At 31.1% G+C, this 14,811-nt stretch overlaps 1 protein-coding gene across 1 annotated transcript in view; it reads left to right on the top strand.

The window, feature by feature from the left end:
- LOC129807596 (neurexin-1) overlaps positions 1-14,811 on the top strand; it is a 79,901-nt gene that overhangs the window by 4,145 nt on the left and 60,945 nt on the right. The window contains exons 3-5 of the mRNA XM_055856978.1: positions 8,094-8,227; positions 14,286-14,430; positions 14,715-14,768. Coding sequence (XP_055712953.1) covers positions 8,094-8,227; positions 14,286-14,430; positions 14,715-14,768 — 333 coding nt within the window. The remainder of the gene's footprint in view (positions 1-8,093; positions 8,228-14,285; positions 14,431-14,714; positions 14,769-14,811) is intronic.

A 14,811-nucleotide genomic window follows, 5' to 3' on the forward strand; every position in this document is an offset into this window, starting at 1 on the left:
TTTAAAGAAAAAGAAAGAAAAAAACACTATTTATAAAGTCGTCCTTAAAATCATTAAAGCCCTTTTATTGGCTATCGATTGTTTTTGACCCCCTGCAATTTGAGGAATTGTAGCAATTCTCGAAACAATACACATTCCTCAACCTTACGACCTTTTGACTTTTGATCATCAATCCTCACCAGACAGCCCTTCACATCGATATGTCTGATTCCACTTTTAATTTCTACCCAAATAGTGTTGATTGCTGTTTTATTTATCAAAACCAGCATACGTTAACAAATTGCAAAATAGTGAAATGCTTCGTAAAGAAATTGTTCATTTAACGATTGACATTGAGGCTGTTAAATATTCTGTGGGTAGATTTTCAACACGCGAAGTTGCAATAGGGGAGCTTTTTTTCATAATTATTATAGTCCTCCAGTGTGCCTGTTTCCATCTATTAAGTTTTTAAGCCCTAAATGGATTCCAGGGAAAATTGTAGTGGTTAAATTTTCAATAATGCACCTTGAGACCAACTACAGCAATAGCTATATAAGAACATTTTTCAACCTCTCTGATACTTTTTTTTACCATTACACAATTCATTGATCATCTATATCCATTTTTTTTTAATTCACTTTAATAATTTTCTTTTAAAACATAAAGTATTCAAGGTTTTATAGCAATAATCATTTGTTTCTGTCGCAAAAATAAGGTCACCCCTTTAACAATTATTAAATATCGTACTGTACATTCAATTATAAATTCCTCTTATGTTCAATAATTAATCCGTTACAAATATCAGAAAAGCATTAATAAGACGAATAACAATATCACAGCAGTAAAATAAAAACTAAATAAAATTATTAAACGATGGCTGTCTTTCTTACTATAGGTATAACTTAGCCTAGTTTTAGCCTAGTTTTACCCTAAAAGAGAGATTACGTTCTGAGCATCGATATAAAATGATAAAAACTTACTGATTTTCGAATTTTCAGGAATACATATTTTTTGTTTTACTTTGTGTAAAAATTACAAGATTATGATATAAATTTTCTTAATGCAATTTCGACTCATTTTGAAACAAAATAGTATCGAATGGAATTGTCTACTAAAAAGTTACAAAAAATCGTTATAGAATTTCCAATATAATTATAAAGAAATAATCAGTTTCTCAATTGTACTTCTAAAAAGTTTTATACAAAATTGAGATCAAGATTTGTTCAGGTTTTTCTCTACGAATATTAGGGTAAGTGTGCCAAGTTCCGGCATAGATGCATGCAAGCGCTAAAGTCACAAGTTCAAAATGTAATATTTTTCATATAAATTGATTTTTTTGTTAATTTTTCTTAAGGAGCGTTACTTGGAACCTTGTAGACAGTTTGTCGTCTTCATTTCCTCCAAAATCATTTTAAATCCATTTTAAAATGAATAAAAATGTAGACATAGCTTTGGTGGCTTATTTCGGTCACCTTCGTTTTCATTGTTCCTTGCCCTTCCGGGATCCTTCCAAAGTCTTTTTAACATTTTCTCGTTTATCGAAGCTACATTTTTTGTTAATTTATTGCATAGTATAATCTCTATAATATGCAAAAACTAAAAATTCATGGATATTTGAGGAATAAAAATGTGGCCGGAATTGCAACCTGACCGGGTTTGGTACACTTACCCTATGCTTTCAGATCTTCAATTTATCCATTATGTATTTCTTATTCCGCCTTTTTAACTTTTAATCCACGAAATTATTTTTTACCTTCTCCTCAGTATCTCGTCTTTCTGTGAACATTGTGATATATCACTTTTATCAGGGGCCTCTCGACATTACGTTTTTCCATACGTTTTTGTAGGCAAGTTTTTTCCTAAAGAGAATTGACTTATCAGTCTGATATATTTCGAAATCGTGCATTAGAAGCTACCTAAAAATACATATTTCATAATGTTCGCCAAAATTATACAAGAACTACGATCAAATTTGTTTAAGTCGCGGTGCAATATCTGCAAAAATTTTTCAAGGAAAAGTGAAAAATAGCTTCACTTTTTATTAGGCTTGATGAGCCCCTGGTTTTATATTAGGGTGAATTATCTTATATTCTGGAGTAATGACAGTGAATATTGCATCAACTTGCATTTGCCTTTTGAACCAGTATCAGTTATTTAAGACAATTAAATGTATTTTTTTCAATTCATTAAATTTATATTTTATTAATTCAATGTACGAATTTAAGTCTCATGAATTAAGATTTGAAAATGAACAGTTTCGAAACTGAGATCTCAGAGTCATAGAGACACAGTTCCTCTGAATTCATTGATCCTAAATTTGAATGCAAAAAAACCATACCTTAAAAAATGAAAATGTCTCACAATATATTACCATTCAACTGGCTGTATTCAATACCCGCGAGTAAAAATTTTCCAGATCAAGGATATCAGAACATATCCTGTAAATATTAATACGAATCGAAATGATTGACTGAATTGCAGCTTCATAATATCTGTGGTTTATGAAGGAATCATATTGTAAATAAAATTATAGTTTCTTCAATTAACATATTATTAAAAAAGATTATTAATTATTATTAAAGGAATACTGTCATTGCGGATGACTTTGCACTCAGGGGGTGACTTTGCACTCTGCTGTCTGTAAGATTTTCATTAATTCTAGGATTTATTGATGGTCTTTGCCGACCCAGTCTACCATGTCAAAGTATAGGGGAGACTGGGACAAAATTTGTCAAAACGAAAATTTCAATATTCACTGTTTTCTAAAATAACTGAGGCTTGAAATTTTTATTATAGATAGCCTTCATAAACCTTCTTAAACTTACAAAGTTTCAAGGGATTCGAAGAAGGATTATGTAAAATAAAAAAATAATAAAATTTTGAGCCCTATTTTTGAAATATATTTGGCTTACAGAAAATATCAATATTGATTAGCTCAATTTAAGCACATTTCTCGTTAAGATAGAGAAAAATTATTTTCGACAAATTTGTAGAGAAATAAATTTCCTATAAAAATATGTTTATTTGATAATTTTAACGTTTGCAAGAGTAAAACGTCACAAATTATCTGAAGACGACAATATTTGCCCCAACAATTTTGAGAATCTCCACAAAATCGACTTTTAGAAAATGATTCGAAAATCACATTTCTTTCGAGATAGAGGAAAATAGTCTTCTGCAATGTTATAAAGCAGTAAATTTCCTATAAGAATATGCTCATTATAAAACGTTTAAGTTTTCTCAGAGTTCGTGAAAGAATTAAATATGCGTTTTGACAAGTTTTATCCCAGTCTCCTCTACAGGAATATGTTGTGTACCAAGTATGTATCAAAAGGATACTTTTAGTTTCAGTAATAGTCAATAAAATGCAAATACAGGTTTTTTGCCGAAAAAACGACTCGTGTGAAAGTTATCTGAAAGTCTAATAATACCAAAAGCGGTTTTGGAATAGTAAATTTCCTAAATCTAATCTAAATTGTAGCTATCGAGCATGTTACTCCTGGATGTTAAGATCATGATTGTCATTTCTTACCAGAAATTGTTGATTCTTTAGTATTTATGTAAAAAGTGCAAAGTCACCCAAACCTTATCCTAACGCAAGCCCTTTATTTTTGATTTTTTTTAACACAGTAAAATTTTATTATAGTAAATGCTAGTGGTACAATTCTATCCATTAACTACCGAATACAAATAATTTTACTCATTGACCCTCTCCTTTCATTTTAACTATTCACTTCTAAAGGGTGAAGTTGAAAAATAGCGAAAAAAGTACACTCACCCGCAATGACGGTATGGGAAAAATATGAAGTGTTCGAAGCCAGAGTGTGTGCGAAGTCTCAAAGCTTTCCCCTACTTGAATGAAGTTTTAGAAAAAATGAAATTTGGATTTTTAGGGAAAATTTTATTCAAAAAATTATCATTTTCGACATATTTTACATCACGTTTTGTGTTATAAAGTAAGTTGTGATCAAGGAAGTGAAAAATCATTCATTCAAGGGCAAGATTAACTCATTATCTAATAGAAATTGGTGTTTTGACTTCAGATTAATCTACTCATAGTAGCCTTGTACACTGTAAAGTCGGTTTTTTTTTTCGAAACGGTCCGCAAAAATCAGTTTAAATATTGTGCTTTTCTGTCCTCAAGAAGTTGGATTGAATAAGTTTTTTGATATGCTGGAAAAAATAAGCTATTTTTTAGTTTTCATGGTTCACATTATATAATTAAAAATTGGTTTGCAGTCTGCAATCCATAAGAAAAAGCCTCATGTACACAATATTCATGAAAAATCTCACAGTTCTTTTATAATCTCACTATTTTTTATGTTTGTCGATGATTGACAACCGGTTAAAGTGATTGCAAAATTACTCAAAACAGCGCAAATGCAACACAAATGACTCTCACACAACTATTATATCATCGTTTTATAATCCGTTCATCACCGGTTTTTAACCGATTTCAGATTTGTCAGGAATTCAAAGAACTTTCTAATAACACCAAAGCTGTCCAAATCAGTTGCAGAGCTTTTTTTCATATGATTCGCGAAAATATGTGAAAAAATAAGACACGAGTGGTAAAAAATAAAAAATTTCGAGGATTAAAAAATAATTCTTACATACGCAATGACATTCAAATAGGTTCACGGCATGAAGTAAATGATGCATAAATTCAATCACCCTAGATTTTTTCTACACAAATTAAAGTACAGAAGAACACTTTCTGTGGAAGGGTGATGTCACCACTTCTCGCCAGTGACCCGCTTCTCGTCACTTATAGTTTAATCGAAGAAAAATCATATAATACGAGTAATAAAAAAGTGATCAAAAAGAAAAAAAGCAACGCAGAATATATTTTTAAATAATATTGTCCAAAATAATCGAGTTTAACTATTTCGCGTCACACTTTTATTCAGCAGATGAATTCATGTAAAACTGAGTTTTTCCTAATGCTTTATGATCAAATATAATAGTTCAGAGAGGAAAAAAATTTTCCATAGCGTGAAAACTCGAAAAAAACCCCGGGTCATATATGACCCTATTGTCCACAAGGGAAGTGTACATACCATTTTTAAAATCTATATCACGGGCTTTTTAAGTGTTTTTTTTTTGCTTGAAGTTATTAATTTGGCCAAAACCATGGCAAACTGGACTATCTTGATAAACACTATACTCCTGGTATTCAAGGAATCTTCCTGGTAATCCCTTGAACAGTCACTGTCACAATATTTTGAGTGGTATTTGGCAAAAATAAACTTATCTACATATTTATTCACACACAATACAATTGCACAATATGAGAAGCTCGCAGAATAATCTAAAATATTGCAAAATATGTTATAATTCATCAGATATAAGATGAAATGTCCAGGAGCAAGATGTCCCAAAGAATTTCAAAGAAAGCATTTCACAAAGAAAAACAATGTCCCAACTACATTTCGCTATAGGTTTGGGACGAAAACACTGTTACCCTTGGGGACAATAGGGCCATATATGACCCGGAAAATTCTACACGCTTTTCTGGAAAATTGAGAGTAGTTTATTATATCAAAATATACAATATACAATCTTTGGATATTCTATTTTGTGTTTCTAAAGAACTTTCTGCTGAAAAAAATAAATTAATATAAAAAATTTTGAAAAAGAAAAGTCATTTCACAAAGTTCGCAATTAGTGATTTTTGATCTCAAATATTTTCTTTTCCTGAATATCTGGAGTCTTGAGAAAATTTGCCAAAAATCTTACATCCTTCTATTATGATGTCGTGCACAAACCGATAGATTTCAATTAATGTAAATAATCAAAAAAAATTGTTTTTTCCCCGCGTCATATATGACCCTAATGACGCGGAAGAGTCAAGCGTTTTCAAGTAGGTGGCCAGAAGTGGTTATTTTTGCATTTTTAATAAAAAAAAATTTTAAGTAATCCATCGTTAAATTGGGGGACTATGAGTTTGATACATATATTTGTTGCCAACATATCTAAGTAACTTTTGTGTCAAATTTGAGTTACTTTATAATAAAGAGTTCAAAAATTATAATTAAATTAATTTCAGTTTTTTTTTTCTAAAAGTTGCGATAAGTGGTTCCTTCACCGTAGTGAGCTGTACTTGCTCTAAATTATGACAAATGCTTATAAAAGTAGGTTTAGTACGCAATGCCCTGCTTTCTTCTTAATCCCTATGCTTATACAGTGATTTCTAATACAAATTTGAAAGGCACAAAATGTGTTCAGAAGCAAAAGAGATAGAGGAGCTCAGGGCAGAATTAGTTAGAGTTAATATCGGTCAGTAGGATGTTATAATTTGCCTTAGAATGAAAATTAAGGAAACCACTATTCATTCAAAGTAAATACCTTTCTTCATATTTATTAAGGTAGAGGGAAGTGGGTCACTTGGGATTTTTCTCCTATTTGGAAATGGAACTGAGCCATATCAAATTTAGCTTCTCAATCTGTTTGTGGATCTAAATTATATCATGATAAGGCTTTATTTTATTTAAAAATAGGAAAAAATCCTAATTTCAAAGCTGCCCTAAGGTTCCCCACTTACTCCTATTTATCAGCCTGGTACAAACATTTTTTTTACGAATTATATGGAATGAAAGATTTCATATGGTGGTTAATTCTGCCCCAGTCTCTTTTGGTGTTCAAAAATTATTCCAAAATAATTCTTGATTAATCCATTACTGCTAAAAAAATTCAAACTTCGTATTGTCAATGGAAGCAACATAATGATGTACCTCTCAAAAACTACATTTAAATATTTACAATGAACAAATATCTAAAAGTTTTATTATTGAAATTAGGTGTAATGAACTATTTTGATAAATATTTGCAGTTGAAAATCTCACAAATATTTTAGGAATTATCGCGATATTTGATCATATCTTCAATGAATAATGGAAAATGTTTCTGATATTAAAGATAGTGTTATTGTTTGAATAACGAACTCAAAAGATAATGCAGTTTTTCAGAATGCATGTATAGATTTTAGTTGTTCATATATTAAAAGGTCACTACACATGACCCAATTACAACAAATTGACATTTTAATACTTCTCTCCATTAAATTTCACAGCAAGTTTATGTTCATAATTTCATCCATAACTCATTGAAGAATGTCAGTAAAAATGATATTTAATTGAGGTATTCCAGAAATGTTCTCTTTGTGAGTTTAATTAAATGAAATCCTTTGTTGTAATTGAGAGAGGAATGGCAATAATTATTGCATTTTTTAGTTTCCATGAACCGACAAAATTTATTTATAATGTTTTTCCCCTTTTTTTAATTTACTGATTGAGATGAAAGGAAAAAGTTATTTGAGCGGTACGAAAATTTCTCAATAAGTCTTATTTAAGTCACTCATGCGGAACATAAGCAATTTTTATCGTGTATAAATTGAATATAAATCAGCAAGTTTTTTCCGCGGTCTTTTACTTCTTCAATAAAACAGAAACAATGGTCTTCTGCAGCACTTGTACATTTTAATTAAAATATGCAAAGGATATACAATCACTGTGATTAAATTTTGCTTTAGTTTCCCATTGTGAAAATACATTGGAAAGAAAATAGACAAAATCCTCATTTATATTCGCCAAATCTTTTAAATTTAAATAAACTCTTCTGTGCTTTAAAAGCCTTTTTTTCGTGTGTTAAGTGGGTGTCTGTTTTAGTCTGATAAAAAAAGTCCAAAGGCTGAAGATTATCTGCTGTGTTGTTTCTAATGGGAAAAACATTTTAAACCTCGTCAGTTAGTAAAATAGTTCACAGAAAAGTATATTATTTTTTGTACTTATGCAACATGAATGCAAAAAAATCACTATAGCGCTTTGCCCGCTTTTCCCCAAAGCTCCCACATGAGAAATGTATATTTTATCAAGTTGACACGGAAATCCTTATAGTTATAATCGAAAATACCATGTAGAACAATTCTATGCTATTTTTAGAGTATGTTTCCCACTTAATCACTTGTTTCCTCTGTGTTGAACAAAATGTTTGATGAAAAGATTTTTCTTGTTTTATTTAATTTATTTATTTATTTACTTTTTTGTAAATTGATAATGCGGAAAAATATTGCGTTTTTTTTTTGTAATATTCCTACTTTATTGATGTATTTTCAGGTTTTGCGCAATGATGAACATTCAACACTTACAGTTGATGGTGTATCACAGACACGTTCGTCCCGTGGAAAAGAATTTCAATTTGGAAAATTTGCCACAAATTCTGACGTTTTCGTCGGAGGAATGCCCAATTGGTAAGCAAATTCTTTCACAGCAATCAAATTTTATGGGGTGTGCACAAACAATTTTCATTACTAAAAGGAATTGTACGAATTAAGCATTTTAATATACAAATAGTTGTTTCACTACGCGAGAGTGCGTAATGCAATCCATCGATTTTGAACAAAGAATGTAGAATTTAGGGAATCTGAAATTTCGAAATAATTTATGCTCTCTGCTGAACATAGTAGAGGAATTCTGTAACAGTCTGGCAATGCCACAATGAGTTCGAATCTCAAGAGAGCTTTTTCGAAATTGTGATTCTGTAGCCGTGACATTGCCATTTCAGCTCGCGTAGCATTGTCAGAAGTCACATATTTAAATTTTCTGGCAATTCAAATGACAAGGATTTTTATTGACACTGGTTATAAAAGGATTAAATTGATCCAAATTTGATCCTTTTGCAAAGAATGGATCAAATAACATTTTCTATTATGATAAATGTGCGTTGATCTATTCTTTGCAAAAGAATCAAATTTGGATCAATTTGATCGTTTTATTTTTACCAGTGAAAGAAATCAACGAAGTTAGACTGTATTTGCATAATATCACAGAGATTTCGAACTCATATATGACAAAAAAGCTCGATTGGCATTGTCATATTTCGAACTCACGTGTCACGATGCCACGAAAAATACAGAATTCCCCTACAAAGCTTATAAAACAAACTATTATAGTTCCCGATTTGGGGTCTTCAAAGGAACCCCCATTTGCTATGATATAGATAAGGGGAGAGGGGGCTACATTGAAAGCGATATTTTTTGCTTACGGGAAACTGGGGCAGAGTAAGCATGAAGTAATTGTAAATATACTGCGATTTTTTTAAATAAGATATTAAATTTCAGAACGAGACCTATTTGAATTGATAGTTAGGGATACATTGTTCACTGAAAAAATGGTGAACATAAATACAAATAGGATGGAGTCAGCCCTTTTGGCCATGTAAACACTTTTGGGCACCTAAAGTAAAATCACATTGTTAGACAATTATGAGTTTATTTAGAACAAGGAAATGAGTATTTTTTCGTGACATCTACACAATGCTCGGTTTTGGACGTCTAATGGCGAACGCGCAATAACTTTTGTTTTGTAAACATGTTTTTGATATTTCAGTGAGAGTGAATGAAACGTTGATCCAGTCCAGTCATCTCGCTCACTCTCTTAGGAAATTTTGAAAACGTTTTTATAAACAAAAGTTATTGTGCGTTGCGCATAACGTACGAGAAAACCATATTTGTTTTTTTATCGACTAGATTAATGCCCAATCCACTATAACTTTAGTTAGTAAACATGTTTTCGAATTTGCCTATGAAAATGAGCGAGATGGCTACATCTCGGTTTCATTCATTTTCACAGAAAAGTAAAAAAAAACATGTTTGCAAAACAAAAGTTATTGCGCGCTGGTCATAATTCTAAGTTACGAAAAGAAATTCACGACAAGGTAAACAATCACCAAAAAATGGGATTCTTACACCACTGAGAAAAAAGAGGGTGCGATTAACTTTTTTTCCTCGTAACTTTAACACTTTTTAGGTGTGAAAATGTATCAACATTTTTTAATGTTAATTTTACACCTTTTTAAGAGTAAAATTAACATGAAAAAGGGTAACTTTAACCCATAACACCTAAAAAGCATAATATTTACACCGATTTCGGATCAATAATACAGGGTAAAATTAACATTTCCGGAATGTTATTTTAACTTTTACGGATTTCTCTCAGTGACTGCGAAAAAGAAATCCGAAAAAAGTTAAAATAACATTCCGTAAATTTTATTTTGCCGTACAGTATTAATCCGAAATCTGTGTAAATATTATGCTCTTTAGGTTATTTGGGGTTAAAGTTACCCTTTTTTATGTTAATTTTACCCTTAAAAAGGTAAAAAATTAACATTAAAAATGTTGATATATTTTTACATCTAAAAAGTGTTAAATTTATGAGGAAAAAGGTTAATCGCACCCCCAGTTTTTTTCTCAGTGTAAGAAACTTCTTAACGTTAAGTATACGCTCTATAAAGCGTATATATCTCAACCTATGGGTGCAAGCATTAATTAATTCTAAAGGTCTTTGAATCTCAGGCACAATTCTATACCAGTCTCAACCAAAAAAGTCTCCCAAAATGTAAGATATACCGAAAACTTCTATAAACGCAGAGAATATTTTTTATGTAAGTCTAGCAATAATGCCTTTCTAGAATTTGTCTAACATGTGGCAAATACACTTTTCTACTTTTTTTTTTAGATTTTAGAAAAAGTTTCTAAAGTCTCCAACACACTTTTTAGATCAAAAAAATTTTATGAAATCAAAATTCGCTGAAAATTCACATTCTTTTCTTTCTCACCCGCGTTTTGCATATGTCTATCTCATTCTTTTGCTCTCTTCTTCTTCTTTTAAATATCCTAACAAACTCAATTTGGCTCTATCGAATTTGGAGTGTGAAAGAATGAGATAAATACATGCAAAATGTGTGAGGATGAAAGGGTTGTGAATTTTGATAAAAGGGATGTAATTTTCCTTATCTAAAATGTGTGCCTTATTTAATTGACTTATTTAAATAATATAACTTGATAATAAGTGAATGGAAGATACTGTAAAAAAATAATCAAAGTAGAGAAGACTCTATTAATGGGGATACCGCGGATCGTTGGGAAATGGAATCTCTCAAAGATAAAATAACAACTTTTTCCAGAGCTTTTGACTCAGACTCCGAGCCTTTGACTTGATCATTTACTAACGGAGCCTGAAGTGAAAGCTCTGGAAAAAGTTAATGCGTTTTACTTGTGATTCCCCCAATACGATACGTACTAATTATGTTAATGAAAATTTATCATAAACTTGTAGATTTTATATTTATTCTCATCAGTGCCGGATTTAGGTGGGTTCCCTGAGGCCAAGGAACCGGGCCTCCACATTTTAGGGGCCTCCACATTTAAAAAGCTTACTATGGTCACAATGGTCTCAAAATGAAAATTACTACGAAAAAATTGCAAATTAAATTGCTATTAGCTTATAAGAGCATTTAATGTCCAACAATATGAAAAAGGTTGAAGTGGCTTGCACTTTGGAAAATGTTTCCTTTTTTTGTGCTGAGGCCTCCACTCAAAATTATTTATTTTATTTATTAAGCATTTTTCTACAACTTTGCGTTTTCCGTCCTCCTACTGAGTCCTCACAGAGTCATTTATTTATTTAAAATATTCCTTTTGCAACATTTTGTTTCCTTTTTCATATTGAGGCCTCCACAAATGTATCTGGGCACATGATGAATTCGTTAACATTCAAATATTAGGCGCGAAATAATTTAGACGAGTTTAAGAATCAATAATCAATCAACAATCAACAAGAAAAAAACTCATTTCAGCCACAATAAATTCCCTCCCAACAATTAGCGGATATTTTTTAGTTGAGAAACAGATATTTTGAGAGAGTTGAGCTGCGTAGGCATTATGGACAAGTTCAATTTTATTAAGAATCGTAAAAAATTGACTAACAACAAGAAAAAATAAAATAAAACAATGTGCTCAGTCCGAAAAGTAGCTTCGCATAATTTACCCAAATTTTGAAAGTTGTATATTTTATTTTTTTGCAAGCTACTCTAACGCTTCAGAAATTTCTAATTAGCGCAGTTTTATAAGAAATTTAGCGCTCTACAACTTTGTGAAAGCAATTTTTGCTCTATTTTGTAAGAAAATACGTTTATTGAGCCGATTTCTAAAAGGTAATTTTGTGACCATTCTCAAAAAATGTTGGGGCAAATAATACCAGACATTGGGTATTATCATATTTTAATTCGCTTCATTATGGGTTTCCGTCAATTTGAAAAAATACCCAAAGGACATATTTTCATAGAAAATTTATTCATCTACACCTTTGTAAAACACCGTTTTCTCTTTCTGAACGAGAAAACCGTTTTTCAAGCTATTTTAGAAAAAAATACACAAAAGATTACAAATCGTTTGACCAATGCAAACAACAAACGACAAGACATGGTAATGACATTTCTTTTCGCCGTGAGACATCTGAAATTGCTTCGCTTTTTTGTTACTTTTTGCTTAATACCTTTTGTTACTTTTTACCCCAAGTGACCATTTTTAATACATGGATTTCTGGAGAGAAGAATATTTGGAAAATGCTAAAACGGATAGTGGATTCGTACTCAGGGAATCCAAATCATTTAGGAAAAAATCCCAAGTGCATCAATTTTGGTAAATAAGTAGGTAATAATTGATATCTCTTGTAAGGAAAATATTTCAAAAACAGACCTAAAAATTTCAATATTTTTTTTTATTTTCTAAATTCCTTGTTCGAATTCTAAGAAACTTATGACATTGCAGAAGGTCTATGGGGGCTATTTATAGAAAACATTTTAATCCGCTATCTTTTTTATCTTGGAAGATATTGAATTTTGATTTTTTTCGATTTGTGACTTTTTGCCCCTATCCTTGGTATATCCCCTATCCTTGGTAATAAGTCTTACTGAAAGTTCAAATTTATTTTGACTCTTTGTTTAGTTGTTATCCCCAGTTTTATGTGACAGGTCAAAGAAAAAGTAGGAAAATTTTTTGTGTAAAAAAATCGCATTTATAATTTGAAGAAAAATACCTATTTAAAGTAATCGGACTAAAATAAATTTATTTTTTACTCAAAGATATGTCGTTCTACTTTGTAAATTTTAATTTAAAAAAACAATGAAAAAATTAAATGTAAGTTTGAAAAGCAAAAAGGGTTTCGAATTTTTTTTTATATTTTCGCAGTTAGCGCCTAAACTAAAAAAGATAATAAAAAAACGGATGGTATTTTTTGAGTTTATTGGACCCTAATGAGCCTGGAAAAAATTATGATACTACTGTTTTTTGCATATTTAAAAATTGGACATTAGAGGGTTAAATTTACCTGTAGAATGGAAAGCATTATATTGTATAAAATTTTAAAGCAATGGCTCTGTTGAAAAACGTAAAAGTTTTGGGGCCCCCACAAATGGGCATTGGGCCTCCACATTTCTAAATCCGGCCCTGATTCTCATCTCGGTACAGTTCAAGCAATGAATTAAGATTAGCAAAATTAGAACTTATTTGACCGTTTTCGTAGATGCTGAATGGTAAAGATATAATTAATTAAAAATCAAGGAATGAAGTGATTACATGTGAGATCATCCATCAGGTTATTATGTTAAATAGAACTTTCCGTAATTCTTTTTGTGATCAGAAATTTTAAATACTGATACGAATGTTTTATATAATCTTCAGAATAGAATTATTACAAATACTTGTAGGGGAGACCGAGGCAGAATTAGCCACGCAGGATATTAGAGAGCGGATATTACCACTCGCCTTAGAAGGAATAATAAGGAAACCACTATTTATCCCAAATAAACACCTCCCGTCATATTCATTGAAGTATTTTTCAGCTAATTGTACCCCGGTGTCCCCTAAACTTCCAACTTTCGAAAGAAAATAAGAAAAGGAACTCGTATGTTTAAGAGCAATCTTATTAGGGCAGAATCACATTTACAATAAAATGCTCGCCGTAGCTTTCCCGTATTTCATTAATTTACGCATTTTCATTGTAATTCTTACGCAAATTTTCCATTACCGTATTACCTTATCTCATACTCGGTGGCACTAGGAGAAAATAATATAAGCAAATTTAAGAAATAAAACAAAAATACGACAAACGGTGAGCAAAAAAAAAATTGTAAGAAAAATTAATCGTACAGTTTTTTTTTGCTCACCGTTTTTCGCATTTTCGTTTTATTTCTTCAATTTTCTTATATTATTTTCACCTAGAGCCATCGAGTATGAGATAAGGTAATACAGTAATTGAGAATTTACCTAACAATTACAATGAAAATGCGTAAATTAACGAATTACGGTAAGCATTTTTCTGTCAATGTGATTCTGCTCTTAGTTCTAAGAACTGATATAGGAAGAATATGCAATCGTCGTATCAGGCGTCGCGTCCTTTATGATAAAATAACGGATGATATGGATATTTCGGTCATCAAAGGAATTCAAGGATTCAATTTCTTTCCAGGTACAATTCGAAATTGACCCTTTTGGCATTGCCTAGTGTAATATTTGAACCTCGGTTCAGAGGTTCAATACGGAACTTGGTATATGCCGATCAACCAGGTGTTCCTCCACGTCGACAAGAAATGCGTCAACCACGCGACATTAAGGTAAATACAGCACTTAAATTGATGTGTTTTTATAAGTGTTAAAAAAAGAGCATGAAATGCAAAAAGCTTTTTTATATGCATTTTAATTGCTCACTTTATTGCACTAATTGAAAAGTCTATGAAGAACGACATTAGTGAGCGAGCAAAGTCATAATTGTTTGTTCACAACAATTCTGCCGCAAATTCACTTGGCACATTTCAATTAGATATTTATCAAATTATGTACAGTATTTTTTGTTGTTGTTGGTGGTGGAAATATGACTAATTGATTCTGGTTTTCACAGTGTGGTGATGCTCCTTGTGACGTTAACGAGTTGCCGAAAGAGAAAGTGACACGGGTAAGTGAATTTATGCTATGTGTAACTTTTGAATTTAATTTAT

The sequence above is a fragment of the Phlebotomus papatasi genome, chromosome 1, assembly GCF_024763615.1.
Source record: "Phlebotomus papatasi isolate M1 chromosome 1, Ppap_2.1, whole genome shotgun sequence".
NCBI lineage: Eukaryota > Metazoa > Arthropoda > Insecta > Diptera > Psychodidae > Phlebotomus > Phlebotomus papatasi.